A 17756-nucleotide genomic window follows, 5' to 3' on the forward strand; every position below is an offset into this window, starting at 1 on the left:
AGAAAATAATTGGCCGAGATAAATCAAGGATTAAGCAACAACATACCACGTGTGATGGATCTTTGAATGCCGTGATGTTCCTCTTCACTTCAGCTTGATTAGAATCGTGTAGGCTCCTGGCTACAGCCCAATGCAAGAAGACCAAATACAAAGTTACAATATTCAGAAAAAACAAAGAAACATTCGTACTATAAAGTGTAGGCTACTAATAAAAGGTTATAAACCAAAAAACGTTAAGTGCTAAAATACAATTACTAGTGATATAGGCATAGTAGCCTAGGTCTACAACAAACTTAATTGTGAGGACAACAATAGCCTAATAATTCTTAGTGCAATTAACATAAACAAGAAAAACTTTTCGCAACTCCAAAAGTCGAAGAGATGACTAGTATAGGAGGAGTGAGGGAAACAAACCAGAGAGAAAAAACGTTGTAGCAGGCTGCAGTGCGGAGACTGAGAGGTTAAACTAAGTGATCACCAAATTACGGAGTGGAGTTTCAACACTGGAACAAGGGGTTAAATGCTCCCAGTTTTAGATTCAGTTTGAAAGTTTGACCACACTGCTCACAACCTCTTCCTCAAAAGCGGCCTAGAATGTTGCCAATGCCATCCATAGCACCACATGGGAATGCCACAATGCAATTCGTTCTTCAAATACAAATATATATTTTGGTTTTAGATCGCAAATGAGGTTTAATTAAATGTTACAGATCTTATAGAAAATGAACCTAAAAAAATTAAATAAAATCCTCTACAGAGCAGCTCCATGATCACATCACTACTGTCTAGTAGTAAGTAAAGTAGTAAAGTCACTACTCAGTACTCACTATACTGTTCAGCCAAGAGAGCAATCAGTTCTTCCTGTAATATAGCTCTTCCTCATATATTATGTTCAGAATGTGTGCATTTATGTGAGGAGGCCAGAGCCACTTAGTGGAAGTAAATATTGTAGCATCCCAGGCTGGGAGTGGAAGTCTTCCCAGTATGCCATGGGGAGTTGTCTGTAGGGTATGCAGATGCATAAAGTGAGTGGCAAAATGAGTGACAAAGTGAGTTTAATGTCGTTTATCGTCGTTTAATGCAATCAAATTCAAAGTTTGTTTGGATATGGGCTGTCAAGCCCAGAAAGTCATTTTCTGACACTCAGTAGACGTTCCTACATAGCTTCCAGGTTTGATGATGATGTCACACGCATACCCTCTATTATTTTATTGTTGTGTTATAAAGACGTTATTTGCTATGGGAATTGCTATATAATCTTTTTATTATATATATAATTCAATTTGTTGTAATTGATTTTGGTGGCCATTATGGGCAATGGGGGAAGCGGCAGGGAACACCGGCCTCCCTTTTATACCAAGTGAGTTGTCTTCGTGAGTTTGTGCTTAGTTTCAAATAAAAAGGGTTCCATTAAAAGGTTGGCTAATCCTTCAGATCAGAAACCGACCAGTCGTTCGGAACGGGTAACTCAGTCGGTAGAGTTCTCGCCTTTGGACTACAACTTCATGGGTTGGACTCAGCGTATGAGTAGCATGGCGTGGGTGCGGCAAGTCTTCGAACTCTGGATGCATGAGGACCTGAGGGCGTGATGCGCCAAGTGGGAAGTCGGTTGGATAAGAGGATCACCCAGAAATCTATTGAATCCACTGATGCCATCAATATACAGTATACGACGTCAGACTTACTCGCCTAGACTCAATATTTGGGCAAGCCTTACACTGAACTCCAAATACTGGAATAAACGATACAGAAATAGTAAATTAATTTCCATAAATTAACTTTATCACCACTCAGATATAACACTTCAGATCTTGTTTTTTTTCTTTATTCCTATTGTAAAACCATTGGGACAACACTCAAACAAAAAGCTCTAAACAAAAAAATACCTGCCTTAAATTTAACAGGTTACATTGCCATTACACCATATGATGTAATTAGTCAGTGCATTTACATGCACATTGATATTCTATTACTTTAGCCATTTAGGTGACACTCTTCTGCTGTGACTGAGTGCACAGGTGGAAGTCAGTGTCTTGCCCCAAGACAATGGAACACAACACTTGGCTATAACAGGGACCTTACCTATTTGAGGATAGTCAGTATAAACATACAGTATGATTTCATAGAGTATTCCATTGTTATTCCAAGTATTGTTTCATAGTTAAATAGTTTTATTAAGAGTGAAACCATGAACAAGTGTATTTCATTGCCATGTGTCTAGAATATATTGTGCATGTATACATCAGACTGAAAGCAACATAAAACTGTTCAGTAGTCCAAGCCACAGCCCTGGGCTGCCTAGCATTCAAGGTGTGGTTCTTCAGCAGTCAGATCACATTTCAGTTATCAATTGTCACTTCAAATAAATAACCATTTCAGTTAGTGAGATGAATAAAACAGATAGATGACATAATTAAACTCTTACAATAAATGAGAAAACAGTAGTGGAGATACAACTTCAGTAGTTTTGATAAGATTAGCAAAGAAAAAAACACAACCCTGTCAGATCTCCTGTACTTTTCAAACAACTCAAGTCTGGAATTTCCCTTCAGGGCTGCCGTCTCCATTGGCCTGGTGCCAAACAATAAAAGGGAATGTTGGAAATAAACAAAGGAGTAATAGAAATTAAACAAAATCAAAAAGAGAGGAATTGTACAAAAACTGAAAGACATACGAGTTGGAAGGCCAGGAGTTACGCCGAAGCTCCACTGCAGCCATTGGGTGTCCGTCAGCGCCGCATCATCGTCAATGCAGGGAATGTTCCCTTTTTAATCAATGGGTGCTCCACTGCCAACGGTTGCGTTTGGACGGCGTCACCCATTCACCCGGGTAAAAAAAATGTACACCGTCCAAACTCAACATGCACTCAGTGGAGCCCCGGCCTTAGTAAAGTAAAGGAGAAGACAGTAGTTACTCTAAAATGACAAACTAGGATTGTTGTAAAGAAATGTAGGAATTTGCAAGAAAAACTGACATTGTCAAACTTTCTTTTAATTGCATGACTGCCATTACCAGTTTAGAGCACTGAATAGTGACACAATCCACATTTAGCCAACACTACAGGTTCTCATAGTTTGAGGTCACTGAACAAAAACAAGTGCAATCCAAACTATTTGTCCATTAACTTCCTCCCGAGTCTAAAAAAGGCCGAAAATCAAGTTGCTTTGCTTTTATTTGGCAACAGATGTTATCAGGAAAACCTTTTGTTACTGATATTCTGACCTAGTATTAGCCTAATACAAGACACCAGTTTTCTTTTATCGTACATTCCTTCAGAAAAGGGGACTTCTTTACATTTGCACTGCAATTGTGCAATTGTATTCTGGACATGAAATGTAGCGAACCGTCAACTGAAGGATTATTATGATGACGGGAAGAAATAGTCACCAGCACACATCTGTCAGATCACAACTTAAATGGGAAACATAAGACCACAGGAAAGTTTAAGAAAGGTCACTTACAGCACTTACAATAAAAATGAACACAGTACACTATGAGAAAATGGCCTTCCTCATTTGTTTTAGAACTTGAAATTAAAATTGGACTAGACCATTCACAACCCAAAGGGCTCTGATTGGGTAAGCATAACTTTTCCCTGCCATTGACGGAGATCTCCGTCGATTGAAATCCACCCGTTGTTTACCATTGGCGGAATATTCCGTCAATTCATGTTTTATATTGATTAAGTTTGGTCCCAGTCGTATGCTACATATGATTAGCTCTGGATTGCTATGCGATCAGTAAACAGGCAATGACCTGGGATCCAAGATGGCTGCACCTGTCGACTTGCATTTGTTTAGATTATTTTATGTTTTATCTCAGATTCTATTCCCAGATTCCGATTCTAATCAAAACCAGCTTTATTCACGGCCGATAACTAAAATGTTGCTGATCACGGTTACAAAATGGTTGTTTCGGGTGAATACAAAAAAAAAGACAGAGAGAGACTTAACATAGAGGGCTTTTACTTCCGGTTCAAGACCTTGGGTAATCTTGGCCTTAAGCAAAAAACTCAGAATGGAAATTGGCAGGGGCGAAATAATTAATCAATAACTGGCAGGGAATAAATGTTGTCAGATTTGGGTTGGGTTAAAAAATATTATTGAAAAATATGGACCACTTTGGACGGACATTTTTGTTTGGATCAGGTTCGAATCAAACTTGCCTCAAATTTTCAAAACAGAAGCAAACTAATATTGCAACTGTATATTTGTCTTTTACTTTAATATTAGGTTTAATATGTGACTTCATTCATAACAGATAAGTTATGTGTGTGTGCACAAATCCTGAATTGTGTACATTGGGAATGTACCATTGCGTCCTGCTTTCTCTTCTGCTTCCCCCCATCAAGGCACTCCCTTCTGTCAAGTAGTAGTAGTAGTAGTAGTAGTCTGACAGCCACAGAGCAATGACACTCTATGTCCTGACCTGGAACTTGCCAGCCTTGGTCATGTACTTGATGCCCTTAAAAGGTTTGTACTTCTCTCCATACATATCCAACCGATTCACCTTCAGGCCTGTTAAAAGAAAGAGAGACACAAAAAAGTTTCATTTCCCAAGACAGATTTTGATGCAACTCTGTTATGTTCACAGGCGCAGTCTTTGTTGGAGCTGGCACCATCTAGTGGAAGATGTGTCACTTTGTTAGGTGGTGTCAGTTGAGACTGCAATGAGCTGATGGCAAGTGTAATTGTGCTTGTGTGTACATGTGTGTGTCAGGGCTGGGGTCAATTAGTTTAACATACAAACAAAATAAAGTGTGTGCGTGTGTGTGTGTGTGTGTGTGTGTGTGTGTGTGTGTGTACCTGAGAGGGCCATCTGCTGTATTTTGAACTGAATGTTGATGCTGGGATTCTCGTCTGGTTTGGAAGCTCCAGCCTGCAGACTCATGGTGCCCTTCAGGCTGGGCAGCTTCTGAGGGTTAATCTTCCCAACATCCCACGTCAACAACTGTGCAAAACACAAAACATTCTTTGGTGTCCATTTCAAACCGCAACCGCAAAACAGATTGCAAAATTTCCACCAGACTCCTGGTAGCATGATGTACTGACAGTTCACAGCAAAATCCTCAGTTGAGTGCAATAAGACTAAGAATCTAAAAGCCCTGCTGGTGGTACTTACCGTAGGGACAGTGTTGGGACGGGTGTACCGTTCCAGGAAATAATCACGCAATTCTAAGCCAATAATAATAATAATAATTAATTGCATTTTTATAGCACTTTTCCAAGTGCTCAAAGCGCTTTACAATGGTCATACATTGGGAGGTGAAGTGGCGAACAGTCTACGCCAGCGTCCTCACTTCCCACATTCACACACCAATGGTGGCAAGCTAACACTGACCAACTCATTGGAGTGTCTTGCCCAAGGACACTTCGACATGTGGACAGGAGGAGCTGGGATTCGAGCAATAGCCAAAATGTTTTGATTAGTACTACATATTTGTTTTCTGCGCGCACGCACGCACACGGCCACACGGCCACACGGCCACACACACACACACACACACACACACACACACACACACACACACACACACACACACACACGTTAACCTACAGACACCCATGCTCCATCATGACTACCTTGGTAACTGGGTCAAAGGTGAATGTTCCCTGGGTGGCGTTGAGGTTGGTGTTGAGGACCCCACGGGGCAGCTGGCTGCTGACCAACACAGACTCCACTGCCTTGCCCATGGTCTGCTTGGGGCCCAGCGTCAGGTCAAAGCGGCCCTGGGAGCTTCCCTCACGGAAGGTGATGTTGTGTTTAACGTAAACTGGGATGGCCACGAGACTGGGCGACAAAGAAGTTGTGGTATATTATAATGATTAAAATTAAAAAAATATAAAAAATGGTTACCTTCATCTTCTGCCAAATACATTGCCTTTATATTTTCACTGAAATTAATTGTGATTGATAGAATTACAATGTCAAATTGAACCTATGGTGCTGCGAAATGGAAGGAAATTGAAATGGAATTTGAAGGATGGCAGATACAACATTTGTTGGCAGACAAGGCGCTATAAATTGGAGAAAGATCTTTCTGAAATATGGAATACAATAGTTAAAAAATACAAATTGGAAAAAGGAAACAAACATTCTGGCATATGGTCCACGTTTCAAACCGGGAATCTATGACCAAGGATTTAAACGATGGGCAACATGGAAGGGTATTAGGCAGTATGTATTGTACGGTGATAGAGAAGGGGGAGAGGTATTTTTTATACTTGCAAATGAGAGATTATTTATCTATTATTATAGATAAAAATAAAATAAAACCCTGACTCAATGAATGAAGTTATTAGGATTATGGTTCATGCTTATGAAAAAAAGGGTAGAATAATCTCAGCTCTTTACCAAGGTCTGATGGCAAGTAAAGAAACATCTACTCTATATTGGAGGACTGGTACAATACATGTAAAACACAGTGTACGACCACAAGCTGTCTAGAACAGGGGTTCTCAACGTTTTTGGCTGGGGACCCCCGGAAATGCTTTGGCCATGCCCCGCCCCCCCTCCCCACCGCCAATACAAACTGACTGCAAAAATAACCAATAATAGAGAATATATATCATAAATGAATAGAGGGTATGCGCGTCATCAAACCCGGAAGTTATGCGGGAATGTCAAAAAACTATTTTCTGGCCTTGACAGCCCATGCATCCAAACAGAAAAGTCCTATCTGATTGCATTAAACATGATGAACATTATTAATGCATGGACTGGAATATGTTGCTTGATATTGTTATGTAACTATGAACCCTTGCACTGTGGCTGTAACTCTGTGATAAACTGCAAATATAGGCATATACAATTATTTGAAGTAAAACAATTGGCATCACTTTTTCTCAAGTAAGAAGTAGGCCACTGCCAAGAAAACCATTATAAAACTGCACCTGTGAGAAAGCGCCTCTGTGTGTGTGCGTACTGTATGTGTCTCTAGGCACACATGACAAGATGAGAGAAAGAAACATGGGCAGGTCAGGCATCTATCACAAACATAATACAAGTTCATCTGTTTTAATATGTTTAACTAACTGTGACATGAAGTCTGGTGGTTCACTGTGAATCTGGCAGCAGCAGTCAGAGGATCTATACATTTACAGACTTTGTCTATGAGTGGTGGAGCACAAAGAGACTCTTTATCCTCATTTACACGGATGTAACTTTGTCTATGAGTGGTGGAGCACTCTTTACCCTCAAAATATTAAGTTGGGCGTCTTCGCGCAATTTCATGTGGGCCATGTTGACCGCCTCCAGCCATCAGTTCTGTTCATAACTCAACATTTGTTTTGTAACTACAAGTTGCAGTTAAACCATTGCTTCACAAAATAAGTTGTTAATAAGTTGCATAATGCATATCCAGATCCCATATGCAGCCATAGTCTATATCTATACATTATATTTGCGTGCCTTCGGGTGCTAAAATGAGAAATTGAAGTTCACTTACAAATAATTAACAACTGTGGGGCTTACAAGCATTGATAAGCTACTGTACATTCACGTCATAAATTTAAATAATTTGAGAAATGATAGAAAAGCAAACTACAGATGCACAGACAGCTGCCTGCAGTGGCCTATGAGGCACACGTCATCAAATCACAACATCGCCGCAGCGTGCTTCTGAACGCACATACTATAAAAGCAACCAATGACAGGCTGAAGCCATATCTAAAGCTATAATGATTATAACATTGGCATGTTGGTCAGTTAATTATGTGCATGAAGATTAGGCTACTCACTCACCATGTCAGTTGCCCCAACGTCCAAATAAAGTTGATAACGTTCCCGAATTCTTAATTAGTTGTAATTTGGAGATTGAAAGCTCTGGCTACTATAGGCTTGCGTTGGTGATGGGAACTCAATCATAGCCTACTATTGTAAGCCTAAAGCCATGAGAACTAGTATAAATTACTAGTCTTAGATCAAGACAGTCATCGTTCTTAATAATATATGACAGTCTTGGACAGTGCGTTTAGATTTTCCCAATTTAACATGCATTTTTGTATTTCCGTGTTTTAACTGTGTGTGTTTATATCCCTGATGCAGTTATCCCTAACATGATGACTTATGGCAGTTGTTTTCCAACTAAGATGTAAATATGAATCAGTCAGTCAGGGGATAAGTCAATTCATGTTAGGTGGTAAAGAAAGTGTGGTTAGGGTTTTAAACGTTTCATTCTTACTTTCACAATGCATGCCATCTGATCAGTCTTTCCCATTACGAACTGAAATCCATTATCCACTTTCTTGTGTGTGTGACTGAGACTCACTGCGGAGGGGCGGCTCCCCAGTTCAAATGGAACAAACCACTGAGCAGGATGTATGTGGTTGCGCAGAAACAAACCCTTCAGATATTTGTTTCTTTGCGATGCATTTATGTGAGAATCATTTTAAAAGTGGAATATAGTAATGTAATAAATAAGTAGTAGTAAGTCAGAGAGGCTTATTGTCGGTATCAGCCAGGGTGCAGGAGTCTATCCCTACTTTCAATGCGCTAGACCTCTGGGAGATGGACTGCTGAGGTGGAGTGCAACACATACCATCCTTCCAGTACTTAGCGCACAACTTCAAGCCGTGCTACTCATACGCTGAGATGGCAGTGCCCGGGATCGAACCCGTAATAAATATGTGACATTACATGCGTGTGAGTTGAGTCTTTGTCGTTCTGGGTGGTGGGTAGGCCGGGAGGAGGAGATCTGGGGGAGGTGGGCAACTGGCCCACCCTAAAGTGGGGGAGCCCGTGCTGCCCTTGGCGCCATTGGCTAGGCGCTACTGCTACATACATCATACACCAGTGACCTCTGTCCTGGTCTCCAAGAAAAGTTCACTATAAAACTACATAGCAACCAATTTACAATTGGGCTAACGGCACATATTCTCTCTCTAGGTCGTCCTCAGACGAGCTCTCCATCGTTGCTTCAAGTCATCCCGTTTCTCCATACATCTGGCCAGCTCGTTGGTGCTTTGCGCTCCTGCAAGATGGCCACCAACGTAATCAAAAAAGTCAATCAAAGAACAAGATTCCTCTACAGGATCTCCTCACTGGTCGACAAAAACACCTTGAAGACCTTAACAGGAGCCCTTGTACAAGGTTTCTTTGACTATGCATCCACCTCCTGGTACCACAGCACCTCAAAGGCCCTTAAAACAAGGCTCCAGACCTCCCAAAACAAACTGGTCAGGCTCCTACTTGGCCTCACCCCCCGAACCCACCTCACCCCCCGAACCCACCTCACCCCTGCCCACTTTGACAGGCTGGGATGGCTTAGGGTCGACGACAGAGTACAGCATCTTGCAATGGGTCTGGTCCACAAGATTAGATACACCACCAAGATACCCATGTACCTGTCTAAATACTTCCTTAATGTAAACGAAGTCCACACCCACAACACCAGAGGGAGTGCAACAAACCATGTACAACCCAGATTCGGCACAAACAAGGGACTAAATTCTTTTCGCTCCTATGCGACCAAAATGTGGAACGCCCTACCAACAGTCATTAAGACATGTGAATCCCTTGGCTCCTTCAAAACTGCTCTCAAAGGGCACCTACGGATGGCTGCAATTCGAAACTGGCCTCTGTAAAAGCTGAATTTTTATCTGGATTGTACTATGTTTTTGTATGGACGTGGTGTTGGGTGCCTGCACATATGCACACATGGCATCAACGCATGGTGTTGTGTGCAGGCGCCCTACACTCTGTCTTTGTACTATGGATTGTACTATGTTTTTGTATGGACGTGGTGTTGGGTGCCTGCACATATGCACACATGGCATCAACGCATGGTGTTTGTGTGCAGGCGCCCTACACTCTGTCTTTCGTTTTCTTTTCTTTTATCCCCCTGTTCCCCTCACTGTATATATTTTTTTTTTCCCTTTTCGCTTCCTATATGATGAATTCCTGTTCTGTTCTTTAACTACATAGAAGTGTCTATTTGTTTGTCTCTAAATGTTTTGATGAATTGAACAATGTGGACCCTGTTGTAAACAAGTGTAAGGCTTAATTGGGTCGTCCACTCACAGTTAACAGTCTTTGTATTGAGTTTGTGCTTGAAATGTACTGTAATTCTGCAAACTGTTAATAAAGATTTCAATCAATCAATCAAAAGCATCTTTCTTGAGTACATCCACTTATGTTAATGTGTGTTAGTTCCCACAGCACTAATTTGGCTGGCAGCTCTTGGTGTCTTTGGCAGTGTCTAGTCTCATTCTCCTCAATATTGGCCGCATATTACTAGTGTACATTATGTTGAGTGTGTGCTTCATTTTGTTTAGTGGTGCTGTTGTAACTACCGGTGATGCTCCAGGCACAATGTAATACACAGTACTGCAGTATACACACATGGGTGGAGACTGGAGACGGCATAAAGGCAACAAGGGAGGGGACAGAATGATGGCAGTTTGTGTAAGAAGGTGTGTGGACTGTACGAGTGGTAGGCTACTGTAGGTGCTGACCACACCATATCGACTAAAAAGGAGTTAACAGACTCACTTCTGTGAGCTGACGTGATAGGACAGCAGCCTGAAGTTTCCATCAGGAGGGATGAAGGACAGGATCCTCTCTGACTCCCAACGCTTGAACCGTACACAGGGGTGGAAACTGACATCATCCAGCAGTCGAGGATTCTGGGAGATGAAAGGAATAGAAGATCATAATGGGCGTAAGAGGAAGGGTTGATATATTACAATTACATGATTAACACACACACACGCACTAATGCATCATTCTCAATATCTAGCATTCCTAATCACACTGATTAGGAAAAATGCTAGATAAACAACTTTTAATGTAATTAATCAGTCACATTATTCACATTTCTGACACCTGTATATTGATGCCACATTCTGAGGATGGAGGTCACTGAACTCACCATAAATGAGAGGGTGAGGTCTGGCATTCCTGTCAGCTTAACACAAGCATCAATCACTCCCTGGATCTCTGCTGTGATGGTGGAGCCTGACATTGGAGAGGCATGGGAATCATGTGAGAAATTATATGAAATGAATACTTCAACCCCAAAATGACTTTTATTTACTCACCTCAAGCCATGAATAATGTAGAATGTTTGAATCCTACATCATCAGTACAGTACACAGGATTTCTACTCAAACTTAACCATTTAAAATACTTCCAGTGTAAACAGCACGCAACAAGGAGCACACGTGACCTCAAGTTTTGTGAACTCAGCTCGTGTTGAACCCGTTTTGCTGTTCTAAATCTTGGACCCCTATCATCTTTAATTCATTAAGCATTTCTTTATCCACGGAGAAGGAATGTGACAAAAACAAGAATTATCCACGGATTGATAGAAAAATAGTCATTTTGGGGGTGAAGTATTCCTTTAACTACAATTACTTCTACTGCTGCTAACAATATTTCAGATATTTCTATTGTTGCTACTACTGCTACTATTGTTACTGCTACTACTACTACTAATACTATTAACAGTATCTTGTAATAGTAATGTAATATTAGCCACAATGGAAACAAGTCCCCAGAACTTTGTTGTTACCCTTTTAGCCGTAATGTCTGACTGTACTTTTCTTTCCATTAATATTTGTATTAGAAGTTAGGCACAAAATATTCACATCTGCATGACTGCATATGTCAACTTATTCAGGTGTACATGGAATGATAACTTGTTAGTGTGATTTCCCTGGGGGCAATCATACTATTGTTTTACTGCTCTGTTTATTTTGACGTGCTACTCCTCCCACGTTTTTGTCGCACGCACTCGAGCCATATGTCAAAACGACGGGCTACATCGGGAATCGTGTGCTTGTATTTTGCTAAGACATTTGTTGGATAATTTAATTTATATGAATTAATTAGAATTTCCACATAGACATGAATGGGAAAATGGGAAAATGCAAAAACTCACTTTCAAGTATTTTTTCCTCTGAGACCGTAAGGTCTCAGACCGTAAGACCGTACTTACAAGACTTGGAGGAGAGATTCATAATAATTACTAAAATGAATTACCTTAGAAGTATACCGGTCGGCCTCATGGTGGCGCTATAACAGCCACCTTTACGTTTTTGGGTATAACTCTTGAACCGTAGTAAAATCAAAATGTTTTTTACCCTGGATTCCTTGAGTCATGCATCTCCCCATATAGGCCACGCCCATTAGTGTCTAGATAGATTTCCCGCCATTTTGAATTTTGTTCAAAACACACTTTTTGCTCCTCCTCCTACAGATTTTGTCCAAATCTCACAAAAATCGGTACACATGATCTCTGGACCTATCCGATTAAAACAGCACAGTCAGAATTTAGATTTTCTGTATCGCTCGGCCGTAATCGTCTTCTGAAGTTAGTGGGAGGGGCCTATTTTACGAAAAACGCCACAACTCACACACGGAATGTCCGATCCATCCCAAATCTGAATCACGTGTCGAGGGTGGCTTAATCAACGCGGAGCCAAAAGCGATTCCATTTTCGACGGCTGCGATGTAGGCAATCACACTTTGCAATTTCCCAGAATTGCCTCTTTCTAGTTTTCAATTACATTTCTGACTAATAAAGTATTCATTCAATCAATGTACCTGACTTATCAATGATGCAGTCAATCTCCTCTACTACGTCAAAGTACGCCTCATTGTTGGTGTATTTCACACCCGTCCGTCGCCATGGCACCACTGACAACTGGCCTGTGGGCAGCTGTTCTCCTACATTTGTACTGCCTGTAAAACAAACAAACAAGAACATGCGTTTACTCTACTATGGCTGTTCTTTGTGCCACTTCCCACAATCTATTACAGGCCAGATGCCCCACCTGGGATGACTGTCATAATTTTGATGTCCACAAATTGGGGGGGAGAGGGGACACTGTTTACCATTTGGTGCATTTGTTTAATTGTCTACTCTACTAGTTAAACAGTATACACGTTATATTGTGTATATTTACCTGGCTTTCAAATATTTAAGTTATTTTATTTTTTAATTTTATTGTATAGCTCTACTTTCTTATATATATTCGTAATATGTATACGTATATGTTCGTAATCTTATTTTCTTAATAAAACATTGAAATGTGTTTGATTCATTCTGGACTATAAGGCCTGTAGAGATACAGTACAGTTTCAGTGGCTAGTGATGGGGTAAACGCCATGCACCCCAAGCACTATGAATATAACAATAACTATATCCTTCACCGTTGTCTTTGTTATAGTTGTGGTGTGGACTCCACCATCCACTTGAGTTGTCTTTGTTATAGTTGTGGTATGGACTCCACCATCCACTTGAGTTAGAACAATTGTTCAGATGATATCTTTATACATTACGGTTTTAATGGCTATGGACCCGAAGTCTGCATCTGTATACATGTGCCCCATAAGAACCTTGTCATCTGTGCCTCCTCTATGTTGTCTCCCTCAGTAAAACGCATTCAGACAGCAGAGTAGGAAATGGAGAAGTCACTGGGGAGAAGGCACTGGCAGGAGCTGACCCAAAATCAGCTGAAGATATGAGAAAGTCTGCAGATATGTGAAAGTCCAGCTTTTCCCTCAATCTGCTCCAACAGTCATATTCAACTATATGCTGATGACACAGTTATTTATTCATCTAATTTAATTATCTCAGAAATTGAACGTACTTTACAGGCTGATTTTGACTCCGTTCAAAAATGGTTTCACTCTAACAAACAAATATGTGAAAGTCCAGCTTTTCCCTCAATCTGCTCCAACAGTCATATTCAACTATATGCTGATGACACAGTTATTTATTCATCTAATTTAATTATCTCAGAAATTGAACGTACTTTACAGGCTGATTTTGACTCCGTTCAAAAATGGTTTCACTCTAACAAACTGCTGTTGAACAAAAGAAAATCTGTCAGTATGCTGTTCACTCAAAGCCCAAACCCTCATCCTCTAGTCCTTAACTTTTCCGATGGGGCAGCATTGGAGAAAGTGGAGGAGTTTAAGTACCTAGGACTTTGGCTGGATCCTCAACTCTCCTTTAAGACTCATATTAACTCTATTGTTCAGAAAATAAATTTCAGTTTGAAAACTCTATATCGATCCATCAATAGTTTTACCCTTCAGTTTAGAAAAAGATTAATTTCACAGCTTCTACTACCCATAATAGACTATGCGGATGTCATATATCAGAACACCACCGATACAAACCTCTACCCCCTCAATGTCACCTATAATAACCTATGTAGATTCATACTGAGATGCCCATATAGAACTCACCATTGCTCCATGTATGAGTCTTTAAACTAAATCACGAAGACACTCACATTGGCTACAATTTATTTTTAAATGTATTTTCTTTCCTTATCCACAGTACCTAAAACAATTTCTTGTCCCATACACACCACACTATAATTTAAGACACACGGACCTGTCGGACCATCCCTACTTTACAGTCCCCACAAGGATAAAAAAGGAAAGTGGGCGCCGTGCCTTCAAATTGAAAGCTCCATCTGATTGGAATGACCTACCAAGTCCACTCAGATCAATCACTTCCCTCAACGTATTTAAGGAATAGATTTTCATACACCTTCTAACGCCGTGCTCATGCTTCTAAATTAATGTACTCTTCTTGGCAGTTGTCCTTGTTTTCCATAAATATAACATACCGACCGATCTGTATGTACCTTCATGTGTTCCCTGCTGGCTCGATGCTGCTGTTCATTATTATCACATTATGCATGCTGGTATTGCTTGTTTGCTTTTGTTTAGTTTTTTGCCTAATAACATGGTCTTATTGTGCAAAGGGTATATATTTTTCCCCATATGAACTCTGCTATTTAGGGTTGAAACAGTGGGGTGGGAGCTATCTTTGGGAGAGCTTTTGTTCTGTCTTGTTTTGTCCTGTCTGTGTGTATGGTTGTACTGTTGTATTGCTTTGTGAACTGTATTGTACAATGTATCTGTGTTGAGGACCCCCTCTAAAATGAGATGCGACATCTCAAGGGGCTTATCCTTTCAATAAAGGTATATATTTTATGGAAAAAATTTAATTCCCATTACCTGTAATGGTGTTGACCATTGTGCGGAGGATGGTTGGAGGTTTGATGAGTTCTTTGAGAATGTTGGACTCAGTGGCCAACGGAAAGCCATTATCCAGCATCTCCTCCAGCAGCTCATATACCACCACAACATTGTCCTTAATGGCAGCCTCTGTGCACACTCCAAAATAGTCCTAATAACAAACAATTCACAATTTAGGCCTTTAGCAGACGCTCTTGATCCAGAGAGACTTGCAGTAAAGCAAGAACAACACATGGTACTACATCAAATTATTAAATAAATAGAAATAGTCAACAAGGATCATACTGTAAGCAAGCTAATTACCTAACATCCGTCTAACAATACTGTACAATGAAACTATAAGTATAAACTATAGAATGTTATTCTACATAGTACATAATATTCGAAACCAGTAAGAAGCCTGAGGGCGCGCTTCTCTCGTGCACGCATCCACCTGGATGACAGCAGACTGCTGGCCGAGTGCTGGCGCTCTGTGTTTTGTTTTGGTTTTCCTGCTGTCCAGTTAGCTCATAACATTAGCAGCTGTTGGCTGCTAGCGTTACATACAGTGTGCCTGTGTGGGTACAGACTTCCACGGTGCGTGGCAGGGCAGACTCCCATTGGCTTAGGCAACGTTTCAGAGTATACCATTGGCTTAAGGGCAGCCAATCATAACTTGGTCGCTAAACCCACAGCAGAGGTTGTAGGCCAGACTTCACCTGGCAAAAATTAAGACTGAATTTGAGGGTAAATTTACCTGGAACGTGTCGACAACCCTGTGGAGGAACTCGATGACGAAGAGCGGTGGGACTTCACTCTGAATGACGGCCACAAAGTAGATACGGTGGCGGAGCACATTTATGAGGTAGTGATGCGGTGTTGAGATCACCGGCGACACGTTCTCTGGCTCAGTGGCACGCTCCTGGGCCTCGAAGAAGTAGTCGCACACAGAGCGGCTGACAACACTCTTCCAGTGTTTCTCCAGGAAGATATCACCGGAGGCATTGACCAAGAACAGGCTGTGGATCATTTTGGCTGGAGGCTGAGAGATGGAAGCCATTAATACATTTCATTAGCCACCATGGAAACGTTTTACATTTCACAGATAGTCAGTGGAAGACCAATACAAGATGTGTTGAATCAGTGTCAAGCCGCACTGTAATTTAAGATCACGGGTTGAGTGGACAAAATGACAATGTCATTGCCATGATGTAATAAAGGCATGGTCACACATCACAAGCTTCAGCCTACCGTTCCGTACTATGGGAGCAAAAGAGCTTGGAGTTCCTTCATTTGACTAGGTGTCAACCTAGTGTTGACCTCACTTGACAGGTATTCAGTTTATAGTTTATGAGAGGAACTGTAATGTCATGCCATACTTTCTATTCATGCCATGTTTTTCTATTAATTTGGTCATTATGGTACACAGAATGAGAGGTCTGCTCTGCCGGAAACATCGCGAAAAGAAAAATGTATGGCCATTTTTGTATACCACACACCAGAGACTACTCTATTCCTTGAGCTTTTGGGCCTGTAGCCCCTTGACTATTATAGTTTTCTTTCATTGAGCCAACCACTTCAATGGGACATTTTCACATTTGATGCCTTGGCAAGTTTCTTGACAGCAACCACACCCATTGGTGGATTGAATGAGGTTTTTATTGACAAAAAATGCATATCAACATACAGTGTGTTTGTACATATCCGTCAAAAGGATAAAGCCGCGCATGCGCATACGCACGCGCGCGCGCACACACACACACACACACACACACACACACACACACAGAGCGTATTCCCCATTGTTGAGAAACCCTAGGCTGATTGTGTAGTTTGTTTTCAGGTTAAAAAACTACAGCATTTTGCAGAGAAGGCAAAGAGCAGATTCTAGACATGGCAGGCAAATAAGCGTGTTTATATAGGTGTTCTCAGAGGGCGTACGCCGGTGTACCAATGTGCCCACGTCACTCACAACCATTATTAATTTGATGTGTTTCTCACATTATGGTATCTTGCAGACTGGCTTTCCTTTTCTTTTGCCAGGATACAGTACAAAATCAGCCAAGGGCTTTTAAGCACTCACGCATTCCAAGATGCTATCATAGATAAAAAGAATGATGAAGTGACGTCCCTTCTTCACTCACATGATGCTCCAGCTATACTATGGTTAGTGGTGGCTCATATGAGAAGGGAGGCAGATCGTTCTTTTTCAATTGCATGTTTTGTCAAATAGACATATGGGCTAATATACGATGTAATAGCATTAAACTAGTAGCAAGTAAGTTGTGGGTTGGAGGAAGGGAAAGGTGATACCGGAGTATTCATTAAACATGCGACACGCAGGCACACAGCTATCGGGTGTCTCTAGTGAATTGCTACCATCTGCTTCATACATGGCATACACATTACACAATGAAAATAAATATTAGTTAACTGTCTGCTACCTAGCTAAATTACTTACAAGGCCATATTAGAAGCCATCGTCTCAGAATATAAACATCCATCCTGTGTTCAAATCCCTCCTCCTCCCTCAGTCTTGTGACAGCGGAAAAGCTCCCGTGATACAGCCAATGATGGGAAATAGTAATCGTCGTCAACAACGACACTACAGTTCTTTTAACAGCTCGCAAAGTATTTAGTTATTAAAATACCAATTACTCACCGTAGACTCAATTTACGTTTTTGTCTCGCCTTTCGCCTTTTCTGAATGAAAGATTAGAGGCCGTCGTTCCTTCCCCGTTAGGTGGAGCTAACGTCGCGTCACCAGGCTTTCC

The 17756-nt window shown here is 41.1% G+C and overlaps 1 protein-coding gene across 2 annotated transcripts; it reads right to left on the reverse strand.

Annotated features, from left to right (window-relative positions):
• Positions 1–1762: 1762 nt before the first annotated feature.
• On the reverse strand, positions 1763–17751 carry ap3m2 (adaptor related protein complex 3 subunit mu 2). 2 transcript variants are annotated; one of them, XR_013964270.1, is made up of 10 exons: positions 17645–17751; positions 15740–16024; positions 14983–15154; positions 12547–12684; positions 10871–10956; positions 10492–10625; positions 5583–5790; positions 4806–4950; positions 4192–4517; positions 1763–4160 (listed from the first exon to the last, which is right to left on the reverse strand). XR_013964270.1 is itself a non-coding variant. In XM_080766685.1 (9 exons), exons 2-9 carry the CDS (start codon positions 16010–16012, stop codon positions 4417–4419), a joined length of 1257 nt encoding a protein of 418 aa, XP_080622811.1. In that variant the 5' UTR covers positions 16013–16024; positions 17645–17751; the 3' UTR covers positions 1763–4416. The 2 variants fall into 2 exon arrangements, 1 of the variants encoding a protein (XP_080622811.1); XM_080766685.1 differs by having other exon boundaries at positions 1763–4517.
• Positions 17752–17756: the final 5 nt, after the last annotated feature.

The sequence above is a fragment of the Protomyctophum bolini genome (genome assembly GCF_963924005.1).
Source record: "Protomyctophum bolini genome assembly, chromosome: 6".
In the NCBI taxonomy this organism is placed as follows: Eukaryota; Metazoa; Chordata; class Actinopteri; order Myctophiformes; family Myctophidae; genus Protomyctophum; species Protomyctophum bolini.

What these genes read in the sequence shown, in the direction of transcription:
- ap3m2 (XM_080766685.1), bottom strand. Translation starts at nt 16,012, where the DNA reads ATGATCCACAGCCTGTTCTTGGTCAATGCCTCCGGTGATATCTTCCTG. An exon ending in CTGCATCATTGATAAGTCAG is followed by an intron (nt 10,957 to 12,546) that starts GTACATTGATTG and finishes CTCCAATGTCAG; the next exon opens with GCTCCACCATCACAGCAGAG. An exon ending in CCTTTGACCCAGTTACCAAG is followed by an intron (nt 4,951 to 5,582) that starts GTAGTCATGATG and finishes TGTTTTGCACAG; the next exon opens with TTGTTGACGTGGGATGTTGG.